This window comes from Podarcis filfolensis, assembly GCF_964270895.1.
Source record: "Podarcis filfolensis genome assembly, chromosome: 1".
NCBI lineage: Eukaryota > Metazoa > Chordata > Lepidosauria > Squamata > Lacertidae > Podarcis > Podarcis filfolensis.
The window spans coordinates 109,255,698-109,278,797 of NC_139604.1; the positions used below are offsets into that span (position 1 = coordinate 109,255,698).

At 43.3% G+C, this 23,100-nt stretch overlaps 1 protein-coding gene across 6 annotated transcripts in view; it reads right to left on the minus strand.

Annotated features, from left to right (window-relative positions):
* STON2 (stonin 2) overlaps window positions 1-23,100 on the minus strand; it is a 67,162-nt gene that overhangs the window by 5,995 nt on the left and 38,067 nt on the right. For 5 of the 6 annotated variants that reach the window (XR_014547735.1, XR_014547736.1, XR_014547737.1 and 2 more), the window contains one exon: window positions 4,150-6,012. Coding sequence is in view for 3 of the 6 variants with exons in the window: in XM_083612111.1 (XP_083468237.1) it covers window positions 4,150-6,012 (1,863 nt within the window). In the remaining 3 variants the exon portion in view is untranslated. Of the gene's footprint in view, window positions 1-4,149; window positions 6,013-12,776; window positions 12,921-23,100 lie in introns of those variants that run through there. The other variant, XM_083612113.1, reaches the window with a different exon arrangement.

The window sequence follows — 23,100 nt, forward strand, 5'->3', positions numbered from 1 at the left end:
CATAAAGCAAAGTTGATATGCAAATATAGAAGAGCCTTATGTGATTTGCCAAAGGTCCCAGAAAATGTTATTAGAAATCAGAATTGGGAAGCATCTTTGGCTGTTTACATCAGAGTTGAATAATTATTTTCTAGACCGCAGAGGATTTACACGAAGTGATGACAAACCTAGACAGCATCTTACAAAGCAGAGACATCACCTTACCGACAAAGGTCTGTATAGTTAAAGCTATGTTTTTCCCAGTAGTGATGTATGGAAGTGAGAGCTGGACCATAAAGAAGGCTGATCAATGAATAATTGATGCTTTTGAATTATGGTGTTGGAGGAGACTCTTGAGAGTCCCATGGACTGGAAGAAGATCAAACCTATCCATTCTTAAGGAAATCAGCCCTGAATGCTCACTGGAAGGACAGATCGTGAAGCTGAGGCTCCAATACTTTGGCTACCTCATGAGAAGAGAAAACTCCCTGGAAAAGACCCTGATGTTGGGAAAGATTGAGGGCACAAGGAGAAGGGGATGACAGAGGACAAGATGGCTGGACAGTGTTCTCAACGCTACCAACATGAGTTTGACCAAACTGCGGGAGGCAGCGGAAGACAGGAGTGCCTGGCGTGTTCTGGTCCATGGGGTCACGAAGAGTCGGAGGTGACTAAACGACTAAAGAACAACTACAACTATAACTACAGAGAGCCCCATATACCCTTTAGAAAAGGCAATAAAGGCAAAGAAAAAACCCACATTGGGAAGTCACTGATGCAGTACAGCTGGTGCAGCATTGTAGGTAAGTTTGTGGGTTGGAACTCTGGAAACCCCCCGTTCAAATCTTGCTGCACCCTTGAATTTACTAGGTGACCATAACAAGCCACACTAGGCTTAGGTCCCCAAATGCCTGCTTTAATGCTAGTGATCTAATGTCAGATTCCTGTTACATCCAATATACAGGAAGTAGTCAACACGTAAGTTGTGTAGATAACATATTCCAATGCTGACTTTTGAAAAGCATGTTTTTGTCTGTGACACCAACATTTTGACAAGTGTGTTCTGGAACCATTTTCAGACTAACATTACTTTGTGAGTAGGATTCAATCACATGGCAACAAATTCAGGTTGTGTGATTGCAGTGAATTAGGTCATCTTGCACTGCAAGAAGCCTGATTTGCAGTAAGGAAAGTGACAGAAAAACAAACTGGAAAAGGTGGGATAACAGTTGCTTGATGTAACACCATATGACCTCTCCATAAATCAAATTGAATGCTCAGTTACGGTAATAGTGGATGTCATATAACCTCCCCAGACCTTATGCAAGCGAAAACCTTGGCAGAGGCACAAAGTGTACATCTGGGTAGAGCTGTTCATGTTCCCTCTTTGCCTTTTAGTATTAGTAACAGGAGCACAGGAAGATGTTTCTTTAGAATCAGGAACTGGGTAGTATGGGAGAAGCATGTATGCCTCTGTATCTGGATTGTTATTGCTAATGCCTCCTATCTATAGTGTGGGCAGGTGAAGGATCAGTGCAGGTTGAGACATGCATGAACATGGGCAGCACAGATTAGAATGTGACCTAAACCTATAATCCTAAATATGTTTACTCAGATGTAGGTCCTATTGAAATGTGGAATCTTCCTCGGTCAAATATATATTGTTTAAACTGGAATGTATTTATTTTTATGTGTGTTATATAAACAGTGTGAGCTTCATAGGAAAATGTGCTTTAGCATTTTCAGATTCAGATATTCAACATAATGCAATAGGGAGATAGGGGCATTCAGTACTGATGGACATTGATTAGACACCAGTTTTCCAGTCTTCAGATCCAAAGCTGTGGTTTAAGTTGTGCTGTCCTTTGAAATGCATTGTATTTCTCCACAGTCAAGGCAGAAACTCCTTCGATGAATCAATGTTTTCTTAACACTCTTTGTTCGGCTTGCTTGTTGGCTGACTAAAAAACACACATTCACGCTGGAGCCCTGAATCCTGTCCAGTTGGGACTGAGACTCCTCACAGGCTGGAAACAAGGCTTGTTTTATCAGCCAGCATCAACATGTTGCTTATGAATCAGGGGACTGCGTTAGAAGTTACCAAGCTGTTCCTGGAACAGTCACATAAATGCTCCTCACGGAATCCAATTCCACAGCATAGGGCTGTTGTTGTTTTTTTGGACTGGTTCTGTGACATAGATTATATAAAAACAGCTGCCCCTCAAGCACAACAACAACAGACATCTGTGCAGTGACAACACTTGCCTTGTGCTTAGCAGGGGAAACTTTCACGCATAACTAAAGCAAGGCTTAAGTCTGGCCAATTTAATGAGATGCCAGAAGGACCCATTAAGCTAAGGCTATGTACACCTGCTTGGGAATATAATGGGACTTACTTCTGAGTAAACAAGCATAGGATTGCACTGTACTTTGGTATAGTCATCACCTTCACATTTTATAGCAAAGCGGCCCAAATTATGTATACAAAGAAAGATGTAGCTCTGCTCATTAGTAAGGTAGTAAATCTGTGTCTGGGATGAACCACTACAGACTGCAGGTGGGGACTCACATGACTGACTCCTACCAATAAACAATGCCCCCTGAATTAAATCAGATGTTAGGGAGAAGGGTTTATTATAGCATCCCCCCTGCCCATCAAGCTCTCTGTGTTTGGAGGCTTTGGAATATAGGAGTTTTATTCATGTCAGCTTCTACCTGCAGCCTAAAGTGGTTCAGCCCAGAGAGGTTTACAACCTGTCAGAACAAGGCATAGGAAGAAGCCCAGCAGCAGATATGAAGGATGCACAAAGTTAGGATTCTGCAAAAAGCTAGGCATATGACTTTTGGCTTAACACACTTATACCACAGCCAAATCATAATGGTGCCAGAGCCAATACCTGCAAGCTCTGACTCTGAGCTTTCTTCCTTCCTTCCTTCCTTCCTTTCTTCCTTCCTTCCTTCCTTCCTTTCTTCCTTCCTTCCTTCCTTCCTTTCTTTCTTTCAAAAGGAAGTCTCTAGCCCTCCTAGATAGAAGTTGTGAGGAAATCCTTTTTCCCCAACATATGCAGAATGTCAGTTTTGGTCTGTTGTCCTCTCGCCCCGCCCCAGTCCCATTTCAAAGCAGAGAAAAGCAAACAAACCAGCCATTGATGCAATTCTTACCTTGTCCAGGACATACGGTCCCTGGATTCTAACACCTGTTATTCAGATTCCTTTTGATCGAGGTTTTTTTTGGGTTTTTTAATGCTTTTATTGTCATTTTGATTATTGGATGTTTCTCCTTTCAGTCTTTTTAACCTCTGCTGAATGGGTTTTTATTGCTGTGTCTGGTATATAGTTTCTTAATTTCTCACTGGATGTTTCGGTTCATGCTTGCCAAGTTGCCTTGAAGCTTTTATGTTGAAATGTGAGGTATAAAATGTTTAAAAAATACATTTTCATATAATAGGGCTTTTGTTTTTTGCCACAGCTTGTGATAGAAGGGAGAAAGAAAGGAGTTGGAGGACAGCGAGACTAGGCTTTGAATGGTAAATGGGATGTGGAGAAAAATGAAATACTGAGAAAAGAAGAGAAGGATAGTGGGGTCCATCCTGCCTTCTCATTTTTGATATTTTTACCTAAACAAGTATCTGGGCAGCTTAACTAGATCCTGTGCATACGCTGCTAAGTTTTTCTTGCAAAGGGTTCTCAAACAAACTTCTCCAACAAAGTTTTTCCTGTATCACCTTATACAGCATACATTTAAAGCACTCTTTGACCACTTTAACAGTCTTTGCTTCCCCCAAAGAATTCTGGGAGCTACAGTTCCTTAAGGGTGTTGGGAGTTGTTGCTCTTTGAGGGGACTCCTGTAAACTCTTGGGGTAAGCAGAGCCAGATTTTGGGGGATGGTGGGAAGAAAAGCAAAACGAAAAAAAGGGGAAGCAATTAAGAACCATGAGAAGTGAAGTTCAATACAATCAAGTACCGCTCTGTTTAATTACTACTATTACTGTTGCAAATTTTCATATCTTCAAAAAATGTAATTACTTTGCTTTATGCAGGCATTCTGTTTGCACCTTCTGACAGAACACTGTTTGATCCATTAATGTTGCACGTTACTCCAATATGACCCAGCACCCAAAATACAACTTTTCCCAGTATTATTACCCAGTTGAAGCACGAGTACCCACCAGAGTTTTTGTCGGGCAGCCGATTTATCCTCCACACGATGGAATTAAAGGCATGCTCATATTTGGCAGTTCCTAGTGTTACTCTCATTACTGGCTCAGAACCAGACACACTGGTGGATCCAAAGCTGGCGCTTTTGTTCACCTTTGCTTTCAAAGACTTTTCCCCGAGGACACTATCTCTGCGGAAGTTTTTCACCCACTCCTGTGGCACTGGGTAGCGGACCATCACATTTTCACAGGGGACCTGAGTGAGAGGGTCTCTGTTGGAGGAGAACCCCGGAGACATCATCAGCCAGCTCTGGAGCTCCACCTCGGCGCCGTTGATGCTAGCTGCAACCCTCAAGGTGAAAGGCAACGTCTTCTCGGAAAACACGCTTCTGAAGCGCATCAGTTCAAACCTGCAGGCGTCCAAGGGGTTAAACTGAATGACGCGGGCGCTGGCGAACGCCTCCTCCTCCACGCAGGAGTGGAACTGGCAATCGTACAGCTTAATCCATTTGGTGGTGGTCGTGGGCATGATGTCCTGCCGCGAGACGATTTCATTCCCTTTGACAAGGACATCGTTGAGACCCAGCCTGCATTCCGCCAGGCCAGAAAGGAAAGTGAGAACGTGCACTCGGGTCAACACATTGTGCTGCAAAATCCTATTGTCTCTTTTGGCCAAGGTGCCATAGAACTCGTCCTTTACATCCACAGTGATTTCCTCCTCTTGGTAGTTCAATCCCACTGTGCTCAGGTCTGTCGACGAGGCAGGCAAATCCATTAGTGTATCCTGGACCGCCCTGATGAAGCTGAGGAAGTCTTCATAGCTGGTGGTACCCAGCTTGATAACCTGCTCCCTCTCCGCTATGTGAGAGACAGCAGGCTTTGGCTGGTACTTCCTCTTTTCCTTGTAGGTGATGCGATCTATCCTCACACTGTGTATCCTCCCATTCTCATCATAGTTCTGGAGTTTGGGTTCTGAAATTTCATGGCTGATGTCAAGCTTGAATTCCTTGAAAGGCTTTTCCAATCCCTTCTCGTAAAAGAGCTGCAAGTACCTGCTCTCGGTCAGCTTGACGTAGATTGGCCCCCAGTGTCTAGATGACATGATGTTCTTCTTTTCTGGTATCCTCAGCATCATTGGCCAGCCATCTTTTCGTGGAGGTGGCCCCAGAAAGGACACAGTGCTGTATAGCTCAGTTGGCACTGTGGGGTCATCGTCGGGCAGAGTAGGACTGCTCAGCTGATCTGGATCCCCGATCTGGAGTTGCTTGAGCTGCTCGACAGCATCTCTGTGCCTGAGGTGTTTACTTGGCTCATTAAAGCTGATGCAGTCAGGCTCCTGGTGGAGGATAATGAGGGAGTCTCTCTGGTTTCTGCCAGAAATGGGAGAGGTTTGAGAATGCCTGTCCCGTTCTTCAAAGAAAGAGCTGAACGGGTTGATAGGAGAAGGCTGAACATCCCTCAGGGATTCGTCAAGGAAAGGGTTAGTAGCACTCCAAGGGGGTGTCCCACTAAACGAAGGCAAGCTGGTTATTGAGGAAAGGTCTAGTTTCTGAATTTTAGGGAGGTCTGCCAATGCACTTCTGGGGCGTTCCCTTTTCTTAAAGGATGAGGAGAGGGTAAGAGAGTTCACATCTGTGATCTGTGTTGTTGTGACTGCTGCTGCTGCAGTTGCTACTAATGGTGGGGAATCTGCTTTTACGGGGGATAAAGTGGATGGAGAATTGCAGCTGACTTCATTGTCATCAAAAGTCACCCAGCTGGGGAAACGAGCTGTTGTTGGGGTTTCACTATGGCCGTTTACAGATGTGCTATTCAGCTGCCAGCTGGTGGCCTCCATGCCTAGCTCTTCATCTTCGAGAAGGGATGAGGAATTGTCTATATGGAGAAATGAGAAGAAGTGTCAATCCTAGGATGCAAGTTCTAGGCATCATAGTATGTTTCATCATGTCTACAATGGGCGGTATGCAACTAAATAGCTGTGCTAGCACAAGGATTAGCACTAGCACAACAGTATTTCCTCTTCTCCTCCACCCATGTGCATCCCACACCATCTCTAAATTTACTAAGCAGCCCTGTTTAGGGAAGCTTTTAATATCTGATGAATCATTGTATTTTAATATTCTGCTGGAAGCTGCCCAAAGTGGCTGGGGAAACCCAGCCAAATGGGTGGGTTATAAATAAATAAAATTTTTATTACTACTACTACTACTACTACTACTACTACTACTACTACTACTACTACTCTGGAGAGTTGCGGAGGGCAGATTTAGAGGTCACACGCGGGAGCATGTTCCATTGTGCTAACAGAACCTTCACTTTAGCATTACATTGCATACAGACCAATGAATGTCATAATCACAAACACAATGCAAGTACAATAGCAAGTTTTTTTTGGGTTGGGGACATCATGCTAGACAAACTGCTTTTGTCTCCTTTAGAAGCGGGAAACCACTTACAGAAATAAGCAACCTCCTTCGCAAAAGTTCATATGGAGCTAGACATTCTGATTCTGCTTTCTGTTCAGATTTTGCTTGTAACTGCTGGTCAGATTCACGGAGCCAGAAAATGTAATTCTACTGCACAGACTTTTACAAATAATAATAAAACTGTTGCTTGCTCATTTGCATTTACAAGTGCTTTCATCAACCACATAAATCTGTCTCTAGCCTATGCACAATCCTTGACAGCTTGTCATGTTCTGTGGAGGAGAGAATAACAACAGATGAGGAAGCCAAACTTCCACCATTAATTTATGAAACAGATTTGAGATAAAATATATTTCAATAAATGAAATACAAACTGTCATAAACTCTGTTCTTGACTACTAAACACGTCGCTGTTAAACACCTCTATAAATGGTCAGTGAAGGGTTAAAGGAATTGGGAACCTAAATGGTATAATGCAGGTTTTACTCCCCATGACTATGAAAACCACACTGAGAACCTGGATTGTGTGGTTAGTTCCTATGCGAGAAGCATCTCATCTCATACGCCCAGGCAAGCCGTATGATTACTGTTTGCATTTGCCATGCAGCTCTGACTTTTAAAGATGGCAAACATATTGCCAGGTAATGCATGAATAAGGGCTCTTGTTGTCATGCCACCTTCAGAACTATGAACCTTGTTGAGCCAGAATTATTTAACAGTATGTCCAGAAGGTGGTGCCATAAAGCCAGACAAACCTAAGAGACCTCTTCCAAAATTATACACTTACTGCAAAACATTTACCCCACGACCACCACGACACCAATTAATTGGTAGATCTCAAAAGTGTACCCAGCGAGATTTTCACAGAAGCCTACTATGTTGCATTTGCACAGTCTATATAGCTAAAAAAGCCTAAAATATTTCCCAGAGATGCCATGCTCCACATCTTCCTCTTACTCAGGAGCATGCTTGCAGGATCCTACAGGCATGTATGAAATGTCCTCAGAGAGTACAATGGAAAGTTGAGAGAAACAGAAGATCAAAGTGCAATGCCCATATTGCAAATGAACACTCCTTCTCTGTGCTTTGCCAGTTTTTGTGCTCTGCATTGGACACCCAATGATTTGATTTGATATCAGGCCTTCCTTTTGAACCTTCCAGTTGCTGAAAATAACACAGGTCTCTGGCTCCTTGGACCTGAGCTTATGCTGTACCTGCCTAATTCCTTTTGGTATTCACCTGTTGCTTGACCTCACCTCTAGATTACATTTTGAACCTGGGCCTATGCTCAACCTCCCTGAGGGCACCACTGTAACATGACACTAGATCATCCTTTTAGTCTTCCCTGATGAGGGTTTTCAATAATTCCTATTTGTAATGTTAAAGTTCTGTAAATCAAAACTAAAACAAACAAAGCCATGAACTATTTTCTTAGAATACCTGCCCCCAATCCACAGCTAATAGCTACTGAAGGCATAAAATGAATACAGTGGTACCTCGGGTTATATATGTTTCAGGTTACATACGCTTCTGGTTACAGACTCCGCTAGCCCAGAAATAGTACCTTGGGTTAAGAACTTTGCTTCAGGATAAGAACAGAAATCGTGCTCCGGCGGCGCAACAGCAGCAGGAGGCCCCATTGGGTAAAGTGGTGCTTCAGGTTAAGAACAATTTCAGTTTAAGAACAGACCTCCGGAACAAATTAAGCGCTTAACCCGAGGTACCACTGTACTACAGCTTTGTAGTATTTTTCAACAGCAAAAAGAAGAATATAGCAGCCTTGCCAACTATATCTGTGACCTTGAACAGAACACGGTGTGGGTGGGGAAGAGCACTCTGCTTGGAAAAGAGTGCATTTCCTAACTACACAAGGACTTCAGTAAATGCAGCTCATCATCCAGCAGAAGCGCTTTCAACGATACTGTAGGCTGCTTGGGTAGAAAGCTGACTTGGAAGGTGGTGGGGAGGGGCTGAAGAAAACTGATAAAAGAACCCAGAGCTAGTAGAAAACTTGGTTCCCCAACCTCTTTATCTACACGGTGCTGGCAAGAGAACTATTTTAATTAGCGTCTAAATGACCTCCAACTCAATATTCACAGAACTTGAGGGCGGCAAAGCTTTTGATTATTCATACAGGGTGAAGATTAGCAATAATAACTGAAGTAGCAAGCTGAAAACATGTGCAGACACTTTATTCTATTTGCGGCTGGTTCGTACTTGTAGCCTGCCCTCACACAAGGCTCCTGAGTGGTTCTGCAGGCTCTTTCCCCACTGTGTTAGCTAAAGCTGCAGCTGCACTCGTGGCCCTTCAACCCGCTGTCACAGGAGGTCTTTTATGCCTCCCATCTCCAGGGCCAAGAGAGGGGAAAGCAGGGGCCTCATGTGCAAACATATACAGACCTGAGGTTCCACGTAAATGTCCAATTGGGTAAGTGAGGCCCTGGAACATTACATTTTAATAATTTAGGTAAGCCACCATAGGGAACCTTTGGGTCCACACACATACACCCTGACCGAGGAAATCCAACAACGCGAGAGAATATGGGATGTGCCATATTTTAGCTCTTTTCCCATGCTCAGGTAATTTGGCTTGACAGGGAAATATTTTTGGAATTTGGTCTTGCATTCCAAGGCTCCATGGGAAGACTGTTCCATTGTTGCACGCACCCTGCCCTGCTCAGGGAAGCAATTTATTCTCGCCACAACTGGTGAGGTAGAAATTAGGCTGAGAGAAAGCGCTTTTGCTCAAGGCCACCCATCACGTTATACAGCAGATACATGTTGCAATATAAGGATGCCCCCACATGAAGCACTCAGGAGCCAAGCCGTATTTTAAGTAGTGCTTAATAATAATAATAATAATAATAATAATAATAATAATAATACCCCACCCATCTGGCTGGGTTTCCCAGCCACTCTATTCCAGTTGCAGTCTTGCGTCATCATAAAGCAGTCTTCTTACATCCAGGAATCAGCATACATTGGTGGGATTGCACACAGGGGAGAAGCCCCTGCGTGTGTGCGTGTGCGTGTGTGTGTGTGTGTGTGTGTGTGTGACAGACAACCATACCTTTTTATACCAGTTGGCTACAGACCAATTAGGCAACTCCCCATATCTTGGTTTCCTGATGCTGACTCATCACATGATGCTGAGTCAACATTTCTACTGAACACAGAGTGTTAACTCCTTGATACCCACAACACTCCAACGGGACATGCAGTCGGATGTTCCCTGTCCCAGTCAAAGCACACAGTTACCTTTAAGTCACATAGGCTAGAATGCAGCTACAAGTTAAATCCCGAAGCACCAGGGAAAGAAGGGGATCTCAGATGCTGCACAATAACATAATAAGAGTACTGCTAGATCAGACCAAACGTCCGCCTGGTTCAGTATTCTGTCTCCCAGTGTGAGCTACAAGGAGCCCACAAGGACATAAAGGCAAGGATGAGGAACATTTCTCATCCCAAGGACCATATTCCCTTCTTCCTTCCTGGGGCCACATGACTTTGTTTGGTGGTGCCAGAGGAAAAAGTGCACAGAGCAATGAATGTAATTTTTTTACCTTTGTAAAAGACAAATAAAAAGCACTATCAAGAGTTCAAGGACACATTCCAGCTGGACAAAAATTATCTAGAGGGGTTCAAAGCAGGACTGGTGAGGTGTGTGGCTTGGCCAGATCCCCCTGGAGGGACACATTTGGGCCCCTGAGTCTTCATTTGCCATTTATGACATAAGAAAACATCCTGGATTGGGACCCTCTTGTGTCTGTGGAATAGGGGCTTTAACTCTTTGTCTCCTGGTGTGGTTCCAAACAGCCTCAGGCACCATGTGTCTGCTATTATGTTAAATAAAAGTTTCCTCTTGAATGAAGGGGAGACTATGCCCCCCACAATACGAAGAGCAGGTGAGGGAGGCCTGACCTGGATTGAGACCAAAGCTCCCCTACTCCCAAGGTTCCAGTCTTTACCCATCTTGTTCAGCCTTAAGCTAGTGCACTAATAAGAGACAAAAAGAATCTTGTGGCATATAAGAGACTAACAGATTCATTGGGGCAGAAGCTTCCATAAGGTAGAACCCAATTCATTACTTGACTGAGCTCTTGAAATTCAAAGTCTCCTTCCATTCAGCAGACACAAACATGCTGAAAGGACAAGCTACCAGCCTGCTAGGACCTCAGACCTGGCTCATATCTGCACACAGCTTAATATCTGCCTCCTCACATATTCCTATCTGAGATGGCTACATACAGGAGTTTCATTGCTGCCATTAAGACCATTAACAAGCTGCTAATATCAGATAGCTGGACAGGGGAGATAATGCATCATAAGGTGCAACTGGAGTTTGTATATGGAGGATTCATCTGTTGTTATTTCTAGTCACTGGTTGGAGTTCATACTTTCAGGTAGTGGAATGGCAGGTACAAAGTCTTGAAAGGAAAGGAAAAAAGCACAACACAGAAGATATCCACCAGGTATTAAAGGACGGAAGCCACAGCACGTTCAGACATAACTCTCTCTTGTTCTGCTTCTGAAAACACAGAACATGTTTGCTTTAAAATAGGACCAAGGAAAGTATGGTCAATATAAGATTGATTTGTTCTATCAGGGATTCTATCTACATGCAGGAAAAAACACACACTATAAATAAGTCAGAAATTAGATAGTTGTAACAAAAGGAGGGGAAACCTATGGAAAATCACGTACAAAAAATTTTCTGCTCTCTGGCGCCAACTGGTGTTGCATGTTTATAATAACACATTCAAATCATTGTTTTTTGACTAAAATAGCTGAGTCCCAGCTCTCCAGTACAACTCCAATATGTTTACACAGTGACTATTTTGTTATTATGACATTCTGGTGGCTAAAATAACAGACAGGGAGTTCCAGTTCAAGTCTTAGCCAGGTGATTTCTGCAGGCCAACTACAAGGAGATCAGAGACAATACGAGCTTTTGTACAGGAAAAAGCTGTAAAGAAACTTGCCTTTGCTGACCTGTTTTGCTGATAAACTGATAGCAGGTTTGCCAGATCAGCCAAAATCAGCAGTTCCAAAGCAAGAGAGGGTTCCTTATCAGTACTTTTGGCGATTGGTTGGTATACGGGTTGCAGGAGCCACAGCAAGGTTAATTTCATAAATGGTGAATGACACTCAAAGCTGGGATTTAGCCATATCTAAGAATATAATATATGTGGATAGATTTATAACTTCTTCAGAATTTCACACGACAGGAAAGATTGGGGGGACGGGGGACAGGACAGCAGCCATTTCTATTTTCAAAACATGCTTTCACAACATTGCCCAGAGCAGTTCTCATTGGTTTTCTCTTGAACTCAAAAATAGTAACACCGGTTTCCTGCTTCTGGTGCCCAGGGTATTTCCTAAGGATCAAATGTTAATGCAGAACTGTATCTTCTATCTGCTGAATATGACAAACAAAATCCCTGCACAAGATGAGAAGGAAGTAGACAATTTACATAGTGTCATTTTTGAAGCTTTCTGTAACAATAAATTGTCACTGTTTTTTGGGTTGAATATATGCTATATGGTAATTTACGGACCTCATAGGTATCTACAGCCATTAGCACATAGCAAAATATGTATTTTATCAAAGGATTTGTTGAACTGAAATACAATTAAGAAGCATGTTAATACTGTAGTGAAATACAATTAAGAAGTATATTAATAGTGAAATAATTATTAAGCTCTAACTGTATGTAGGTTTTATTTGTTTTTTATCTTATATTTTGGAAATGTAGATCCAGGTTTTTTTTTCCTTTAAATTTTTTTGGGGCCCCCTAGAGAGTGGGGCCCTAAGCTTTTTTAGCTTATAAGTAAATCCGGCACTGTTTGTAAATACATACACCATTTTATTTGCATGTTGCTTTTCTATAGTTAAAACTAGGCTCAAGGCAACTTACAACACGGGGCGGGGGAGGGGGAATAATTACAAACAGAACAGAAATCATCATAAACAATATATAAAAGATCAAAAAATACACCACCAAATTGAAACAATTTCCACATAAATCATAGAAAGATCTAAAATAAAGATATAAAAAATATAAATAACAGTGGCAACCCCCACCAAAAAATCCCCTTAAATAATACCACAGCCCAAGAGTCTAACAGCCAGACAAGTCAGTCAGGGCCCTGCCTTCCCAGGCCAGGTGGAAAAAGGCTTACAAGAAAGGAAGCAGGTCTTCCAGGACTCACAGGCAAGATGGTCAGTGGCCTGGCTGCCTGTGACAAATAGCCACTGGCCTGTCTGCATGTGGCAAGAATATCACTATTCCTTTCACTTAATATTGCAGTCTCTGTCTCTGTCTCTCTGACACACCCCTTGTAGGTGAAGACACAAGACTGAGGAGAGCTCAGTCAAGCCAAGAGCAGCATGGCTGGTTGACTCCTGGGGTGGAGAAGCACTGTGAGGAATGATGTGGTGTCCAGTGGCTGCTCCTCCCTCCCTAAGCAAATATGGTTGGCCTGCGATGTTGTTATTGCTTTCAGTACACAAGCAATATGCATCTGATTATGACACCCCCTGCTTTGCACTGTATTTCCTCTGTATTGACATGAATGGGGTGGAATAACACAATGGCAATGTAATTCACATAGCAAGTTATGCAATTTTGCCACAGTAGACAGCAAGATGAATAACGTACCTTTTGGCAGAGGATGAACTGCAGCAGAATGGAAACACTACTGTATGCAAAGAAACAGGGTGGAATAGAAAACAAAGTCTTCTTACATCCCTGGTGTAGAACTAGAAACTGACTAGGTATAAGGCATCTTCCTCCTATGTTTCTACATATGCAAACCAACAGAGGACAGAGCGATAAGTGGTTGAGGAATATCAGTTAAAAGACTCAAAGGGAGCGAATACCCTCCTTATAAAAGAAACCATTTGAGTTCTATGATGGAAAGCCACTGTAACAGAGTAGGAGCAAAGGGTAGCCATACTATATATGGCCTAATACTCCATGTCACTCTTGTGTGAATGGTTCAACGCTTTTTCTGGCCAGTGGTCAACCTGACACTTTAAACCCATGGTCCTGATATGTGGCAAACTGCTCACAAGCCTCAGGCACAAGAACAAAAGGGATCACTGCCATGCAAGGAGCTGAAGAATAAAAGTCACCACAAAACAGAAAATTCGTTGTGTTTTTCCCCTCTCCATAAGCTTTCAGCAGCCTAGGTGATCCTTGCATCAACTGGTGCAAGTTGCTGGGTATGAGATTAAACAGTCTTCGCAGTAAGGCTCTGTTCTGCTAAGAGGAAGGCACATTTGTCAAACCCTCACCTTGATCAACTCCTGCCCGGAAACCTATGTCCCCACTGTGGAAGGACGTGTGGATCCAGAACTGGCCTCCACAGTCACTTACGGACTCTTTGTTAAAACCATGTTTATGGAAGACAATCTTACTCAGCTATGAGTGATCGCCAAAGAAGAAGAAGAAGAGATTAATATAGATAAGTGGAGGCAGCATTTTTATCATTTCCCACTTGTCAAGTTATTGCAAGGTTGCTGCCTAGCTGAGCTGGGCACAGCTGCCTTGAATATGAACAACAATCTTAAAATGCTAGGCAGAACAGACTAGCATATAATTTATGGCCATAAATTATGTCCATTCTTCCTTGCAGTAATAAACTTTAAAGCTATCACCATGGACATTTTGTTCAGATAGAGAGATAATTCAATTTCATTTTTGTTTGCTTTATATTGCCCATAAATTAAGAAGTAGCTGAACTAGCGGCTACACACTATAATAACCCAGAGCAGGACAAATATAACTCATTATTCCATATAATGAGAACAGTGGTGTTTACAAGCATGGTGTGGATGTATGAAAAATTTACAGCCAAATGTCAGAGAAATTACTTAGGGTTTGATGGGGTCTATAAGAAGAAAGAGTATAATGAAGACACCACAGAAGAGAATCAGAAAATGTTCCATAAAAGCAGTTGTAGTAGGGGAAAATCATCTTAAGTGCTTCGACTCCACATATCTGTGCAATAGAGCCCTGACCCCATGGTTGGAAAAAGCTGCTTGGGAAGGAATGATTGAGAGCAGAAACGTGAAGGAACTGGACTCTTTTCTCGTTTACCAGTTCCCTGCACCAAACTGCTTCGCCAGCAGCTTTTCCCCATGTGAAGGTTTCAAATGTGCATCTATGACAGGGGTAGGCAACCTAAGGCCTGTGGGCCAGATGCGGCCCAATCACCTTCTCAATCCAGCCCACAGACAGTCCGGGAATCAGCGTGTTTTTACATGAGTAGAACGTGTGCTTTTATTTAAAATGCATCTCTGGGTTATTTGTGGGGCATAGGAATTTGTTCATCCCCCCCAAAAAATATATATATAGTCCAGCCCACCACGTGGTCTGAGGGACGGTGGACCAGCCCATGGCTGAAAAAGGTTGCTGACCCTGATCTACTGTATGATGTCAAATGCATATCTAAATCCCCGGGAGGGTAAAGCTACTTTGGGGTCAATTTGGGGCATCTCTCCACTGCTTCTCCACCCTTACCTCTTCTCTACCCAGTGTTTTTTCTTTCTTTCTGGGACTGGATATAGCTAGGATTCCTGCATTGAAGGGGTTGGACTAGATGACCGTTGGGTCCCTTCCAACTCTTCAGATTCTATGATATAGTTACAGTTGTAGTTCTACATACAGTGGTACTTCGGGTTACATATGCTTCAGGTTACATAAGCTTCAGGCTACAGACTCCGCTAACCCAGAAATAGTGCTTCAGGTTAAGAACTTTGCTTCAGGATGAGAACAGAAATCGTGCTCCAGCGGCGCGGCGGCAGCAGGAGGCCCCATTAGCTAAAGTGGTGCTTCAGGTTAAGAACAGTTTCAGGTTAAGTACGGACTTCCGGAACGAATTAAGTACTTAACCTGAGGTACCACTGTACTCAGGTAGCCCTGTAGCCCTGTAATGAGCTTCCTCTCTGATTTGAACCTCACCTAAGGCTAATATTCACAGAAGCATAATGGTTCTACCTAAGAAAGAAGTCCTCATGGTTGCTTCTCTCTCCACTGGAAAGCAACCATCCCTGTCACATTGTGTTCTCTCCTTCTTTCCTGGGTCACAGTCCAAAAGCCAAACAACAACATCTCACCAGAAGATTTACCAATGACAGCTGTAGCGTAGACAAAATTCTGGCACAGTCTGGCAATTTTAACAAACTGACTCAGGGCAGGACTGACCTTCCAAGTCTTCTTTACAGTGGGAAAGAAGACCTGTTCAGAAACCATCTGCTTCTGCTCTGGGAAGCTTTCGCACTGCTTTGAGCCTGTGCCAGGTAACATGGGTGGAACGTCATTTAGAACAAACATACTGGAATTGCTTCCCACCATCGTAGCTTCAGGCTTTTCACCAGCAGCATCTTCTTTTAGGCTCCAGCCCACATTTAACACAGAATTAGGCATGTGTATGCCAGGGGCTTCCTCCTCAGTTGTTATGCAGGGCTCGTGGCCAGCTCCTGCAGTTCATCCAGAAGCAGACTATTTCTCGGAGATTATAGTGATTCATTTTGAGAACAGAAGTTTTATTGATCAACCACTGATTCCAGCCCCTGCCCTCCTGACTTCTCACCCACAGTAGCCCTCAAGTTTCTGGAACAGTACATAAACACACACGCAGGTTCCCCTAGGACAGATGGGGAACCTGTGGCCTTGCAAATGTTGTGGGACTCCATCTCCCATCATCTCTGTTGTGCTGGTTGGGGGGGGGGGGGCTAATGGGAATTGGGAGTACAGTGGTACCACGGGTTAAGAACTTAATTTGTTCTGGAGGTCCGTTCTTAACCTGAAACTGTTCTTAACCTGAAGCACCACTTTAGCTAATGGGGCCTCCCACTGGCACCATGCCACCGCCTCGTGATTTCTGTTCTTATCCTGAAGCAAAGTTCTTAACCCAAGGTACTATTTCTGGGTTAGCGGAGTCTGTAACCTGAAGCGTCTGTAACCCGAGGTACCACTGTATAACACCTGTAGGACCATAGTTTCCCCATCTCTGCCCTAGGATCTGCCTCTAAGCAGCTTTGGATCCGGTTATCTCAGAGTCTGCTTCTATATAAACCTTCCTAGCCGTTCAGATCAGTTACAAAGCCCTTGCTCTCTGTCACAGGAGAGACATGGTCTTCTTGGTAGCCTTGCTAGGGGCCTGGAACTCCCTGCAGTGGAAATTTAACCAGCATGCAAAACACTGCTTTTCTAGCTGACTTATAAATAAATAAATAATTTTTTAAAAACTGTATACCACCCTTCATCTGTAGATCTCAGGACGGTTCACAGCATAAAATTACAATATAAAAACCACAAAAAACATGATAAAAATAATAACCAAACCAAACCAAACCAAACCAAACCAATAATCTCCCCTCCCACAACACATTTAAAAGGGCATTGTATGTCAAATCAGCCAAAGGCCTGGTTGAAGAGGAACATTTTCACCTGGTGCCTAAATGTGTATAATGAAGGCACTAGCCAAACCTCAAACCACAAACAGGTGGGAGCCGTTGCAGAAAAGGCCCGTTTTCATGTTGCCACCCTCTGGACCTCACATAGAGGAGGCACATGAAGAAGGGTCTGGGTAGGCTCATATGGAGAGAGGTGGTCCTTGAGGTACTGCGGCCCTGAGCCATTTAAGGCTTTATAAGTCAAAAACAGCACTTTGAATTGGGCCGAAAACTAATTGGCAGCCAGTGCAGTCCTGCAGCTGTAATTGTAGTTTTTACTGAGATTTGCTCTGCTGTTGTTTCTGTTCTGCTCCTCTTCTTTATTTTGACTGATATGAAATTGATTATAAAATGTTATTCTTTGTTTTGTTGTATTTTGCATTTTCCCCCCCTGCACCACTTTGATACTTCTTAACAGGTATAAGCGGGACACAATTATATGAATCTGTTTCAAGCTAGACCACAGATCCATCTAGCTTGGCATTATTTAAACTGACTAGCAGTTGCTCCCCAAGATCACAGGCAAAAGACCTTCTCATCTGCTTCTTGGACTTGCCAGGGGTCGAATCTGAAACCTTTTGCAACATGTATATTTTACATCTTAGCTATAGTCCATTCCACCGTTCTGTTACTTCTTCCTTAACAGCATGGTTTCAGAATGAAGGAACCTTCCCTGGAAATGAGGACCTTTCCAAATTCCCATTGCCTTAACACAAACACACACAGTTTTTACTCACTTGTTGCATAAAATGCATCACTGTAACTTTTTTGTTGCATGGGAGAAATGTATTATTATGTAATATTTCAACTGAAGGGACAATTACCTTTTCTCAGAACACAAAAACAAACATTTTCTTGGTTGATGGGGAAATGTACCGTATTTTTCGCTCTATAAGACGCACCAGACCACAAGACGCACCTAGTTTTTGGAGGAGGAAAACAAGAAAAAAAATATTCTGAATCTCAGAAGCCAGAACAGCAAGGGGGATCGCTGCGCAGTGAAGGCAGCAATCCCTCTTGCTGTTCTGGCTTCTGGGATAGCTGGGCAGCCTGCATTCACTCCATAACACACACACACATTTCCCCTTACTTTTTAGGAGGGAAAAAGTGAGTCTTATAGAGCAAAAAATACGGTATTTCCTCAGTCTCCAGAGGCCAGGCTGAGGTCTAAGAACCACTGAGATAACGGAACCAAAAAGAACTCTGGCAACTTGGGCAATAATGTAAGTTAAGAGGCTCTATTTTGCTTTCTCTACTGCCAGGCAAAACCAAGCGCCTGGGAACCACTACTTGTAAGTTTGCATGATTATAGAGCAATTGAGCCTGGAACCAGGCTGCTTGCATGCATCCCATTATTCCCCTCCTTGGGAACCTGGGACACTTGGGAACAGAAACACTGGATCTTATTTACATTTACTGAAATATTTTCAGCCCAGACCTCAAGGCTCCAAAAAAGAGTGAAGGACATGTGCGTTGATGATGCAACACTCATAACAAGAGAGCTATTCATCCCCTGACCTTCATCTCTGAAGGAAAGGCAACCTTCTTGCCTTAACTTGGGACCCTTCTCTGACATGGGTGCCCATCAATCAAACAAACCTCAATAATAAAGTCTCACAATGACTAAAGCAGCCACTCACAATGGCAGGAAATTAACAGAAGCCAATATCGGACTATTATCTTCCATTCGTCACTTGGGATTTTGTTGGCTTCCTTTTATTTGTGCACACACAAAGCTACACAAGTTCATCAGATTACCAGGGGTCACATCACAGAAATCCAGAAAGCGGAATTAGGCAAGAGGCCACTGTTTCCTCTCTCACAACATTCAACGCTCACCTTCTCCTATAGACAACATGAGCACATAAGGAAGGGAGGAAGTTCATGAAAAGGAAAAAGTAAGTACCAAGCCTATGATTTCAGGACAAAGCTGACCTGCAAAAGAACCACATGATTCAAGAATGAGCAATTCATAATATCCAGGAACAAGATCTGATAATTACTTTGGGACTGCATGGTGAGAAGTAGACAGGAAATCCATGCTTCCTTCTCCATTTCACACCACAAACAACAACATTAATTTCCTTTTAGGCATTGGGGACATGTTACTCCTCGATTTTTAGTCCTGGCTATAGACCACTGGGCTCAACAACTGCAATGCAAACTACTACACTACCCTGTTCTGTTCTGCAACTGGGAGTGTTCAGATTATCTATGACAGGCACAGGCAAACTCAGCCCTCCAGATGTTTGGGACTACAACTCCCATCATCCCTAGCTCACAGGACCAGTGGTCAGGGATGATGGGAGTTGTAGTCCCAAAACATCTGGAGGGCCGAGTTTGCCTACGCCTGATCTATGATCTGGCATTCAGCCACAGCAAAAACTTACTGGTATAGTAGTATAGAAAGCAGTCATTTGTTGTACCACTTTCAGCTGTGATTTGCCAAGAACACTGAAATGTTCCATTGAGAAGTACCTGGCCAACCTAAGCTTCTCTAGTGACAGACCAGAGAGCAGAGCCTTCAAAGATGTCAATGCCATGTCAGCAGGTTCATATGGATGTAAGTGCTCATTCGGATAAAGTGATTAATTAAATCTAGAAACATCTTGCTTTATCCCAGTGTTCTCAAGCAAGACAACACTCCTCTGCTGATCCAATATACACTGGGAGTGTTCCTCCACCATACCTCCTTTTTTGACAATTATACCTTCTCTTTCAAGTCTCTGCTTTGCATCTGCTCCTTTTTCTCCAGGATGAAGATGCTTCATTGAAAAGCAATTATACCGCAGACAACACAGCCATCTGCAAGGCAGGCTCTTCTGAACAACTTCACAGGATAAAAATAATAATGGTCTCAGACTGTTGCTATAGCAGCAAGGCAAACAAGATTCAGTGGAACAATTTGCCATGTTGGTTCTATGAGACCATCAATTCCAAATCCCTACCCAGCCCTCAGTGAGTGTCTCCTAATGATGCAGAGCATTGCTGTTCACCATTGGGTGAACTGCTGCACAGTAGCAAGAGGAAGAGAGGTAATTAAAAGATTTAAAAAACAGAGAAAAGAATAGAGCCACACATAGCACCAACTAAATCACAAATAAAATGCCTTATTTGGGGGCACATCACAAATCACTGGAAATGAAGCAGAAAAGCTAAAAATGTATTAAATTCTCTGGTAGTTTCTTAGGACCAATTATATTACAATACAGACTGCTTCAGTGTTAGCAACAAACAACCAGGCCCAGACAGAGGGGAGACAAGAGGGAGCACATGTCTTGGGCAGCAGGATGGTGTGTGTGTGACTAAGCAGCATCCTGCCCCAGGGTATAGCTACCTTCCTCCTCTAATAAGCAGAACCCGGCTGGAACATAAGGAATCATAGAGTGTGTTCTGCAGTGCATCTCTCTCACAAATACCATGTCAGAATAGCAGGAATGTAAAGGCCTTATTGTCAGCCCTTGACAATAACAACTTCTTCTTCTTCTTTGGCGATCACTCGTAGTCGAGTAAGATTGTCTTCCATGAACACGATATTAACAGCAAGTCCGTAAGTGACTGTGGAGGCCAATTCTGGCTCCACAAGTCCTTCCACAGTGGGGACATAGGTTTCTGGGCGGGAGTTGATCATGGTGAGGGTTTGCCACACGTTCCTTCCAAAACATGTTTCGTCCTGCGTTTGAGCATCTTCAAAGTCCTTTGGTAAAGGCTGTTCTCCAATTGGAGCGCTCACACGCCAGTGTTTCCCAATTGTTGGTGTTCATACTACATTTTAAAAATATTTCCCTTGAGAGAGTCTTTAAACCTCTTTTGTTGACCACCAGCATTACATTTTCCATTTTTAAGTTTGAAATATAGTAGTTGCTTTGGAAGACGATAATCAGGCATCTGAACGACATGACCAGTCCAACAAAGTTCATGTTGAAGAATCATGGCTTTGACACTGGTGATCTTTGCTTCTTCCAGTACACTGGCATTAGTTCGCCTGTCTTCCTTTCTCAAGTGATATGCAATTTTTTGGGGGGAGACACTGTTGATGGAATCTTTTGAGGAGTTGGAGATGACGTTTATAAGTGGTCCATATTTCGCAAGCATATAGCAAGGTTGGTAGTACAATAGCTTTGTAAACAAGCATTTTGGTTTCCCTGCGAATGTCCTGGTTCTCAAACGCTTCAATTGGGAGTACACTGTCTGGCTATGGGCCACCCACCTCTTCAAATAAGCAAAACCCAGCAGTCCTACTTATTAGAAGTGGTAAGTGGCCATAGTAAGGCCCACCTTTTTGTCTGCCCAATGAAGAGGAAGGAGAGAAGCTGTGGGATGGAGTATGAACCTGTAAGCTTCTACTGCTGCAGGGGTGGCAGCAGTAGAGGGCGGTGGAAGAAGGGGAGAAACGCAGTGGCAGCAGTCACCCAGGTAAAAGTGAGTTTTAGTGGACAAGTTAGTTCTTCAACAGTGGTACTTGTCATAATTCTAGAACAATGTTGGCCTCAAAGTCTAAAATGCCACTTGTGAAGGTTAATGAATTGAATTATAATAGCCTCATTTCTTTCTATGAAATGAATTGGAAGTGGAATAGGAAGACAAAGAAATGCACTGTTTTACATGGTCTGTGCTGCAAAAGTAATGGCTGAGCCACGAGGGAACGTAATATGGATGTTTTACGTCACTAGAGGAGAAAGGGAAAAGGATGAATAAGCCCAGGTCAAAAGTGAGCAAGCCAGCTGAAATCTAGAACTGCATTCCGTGTTCTTTGAAACCAGATTTTTAAAGTCAAGACATCACTTCTGCACAGAAGTCAGAATGGTAGGTGATCGTAAAAGCTGGTACAACTGTGGAGCTTGATCCTAGCCTTTCAGAGCAATCCACCACTGAACACATGATTAAATATGTGTCAAGAAGATTCTGGGCATCACATGGCAGGACAGAGTCTCAAACAAAGATGTGCTCTCCCAAGCCCACATGCCCAGCATGTTCACACTTCTGTCTCAGTGATGTCTATGCTGGCTTGCTCATATCCACAGAATAGAAGATGACAGGATCCCCAAGGACATGCTCTACGGGCCTGTTGGCAGAATAATTCTGTGTTACAAGGTTGTCCGCAAATGTGACATGAAGGATGGCAACGTTAACCCCACCGTATGGGAATCCCTTGCAGATGATTGCAATGCCTGGAAACAGACAGACAGGTAATGTAACACCGATCCTGAAAGATCTACATTGGCTCCCTGTTTCTGAGCACAATTCAAAGTGTGGTGCTGACCTTTAAAGCCCTAAACAGCCTCGGCTCAGTATACCTGAAGGAGTGTCTCCACCCCCATTGTTCAGCCCGGACGCTGAGGTGCAGCTCCGAGGGCCTTCTGGCGGTTCCCTCACTGCAAGAAGTGAAGTTACAGGGAACAAGGCAGAGGGCCTTCTCGGTGGTGGCGCCCGCCCTGTGGAACGCCTTCCCATCAGATGTCAAGGAAATAAACAACTATCTGACTTTTAGAAGACATCTGAAGGCAGTCCTGTTTAGGGAAGTTTTTAATGTTTGAGGTTTTATTGTGTTTTTAATATTCTGTTGGAAGCCGTCCAGAGTGTCGGGAAACCCAGCCAGATGGGCGGGGTATAAATAATAAATTATTATTATTATATATTATTAATGTATTGACAACAGTGACCAGAGGAGGAATGACGCTGGGAGGAGTGCAGAGAGCAGAAACGCCATGGTGTACCTGTAGTAGCAAACCAGGCACTTCCATCTGTCCCATCTGCAATAAAACATGTCTCTCCCATATCGGTCTCTACAGCCACAGCAGGCGATATAACTCTCCAATGCTTTGACTTTATTGCCAAAGGCGCACTCTTCCATTGTCTCCCGAGACAGATGTAGGCCAGCCCAGCTTTACCAACAAAATACATGGTGCATCCACAACATCACAGGGTAGGTGTTGATACATTTCCACCTGACGGAACTGGATCTTTTGAATATTTTTAAATACCTGTTCCTAACTGTTTATCAATAAACTTTTATTTATGTTTTTTGTAAACCGCTTAGAGGTTTTCTGACAATTGAGTGGTAAAGACATT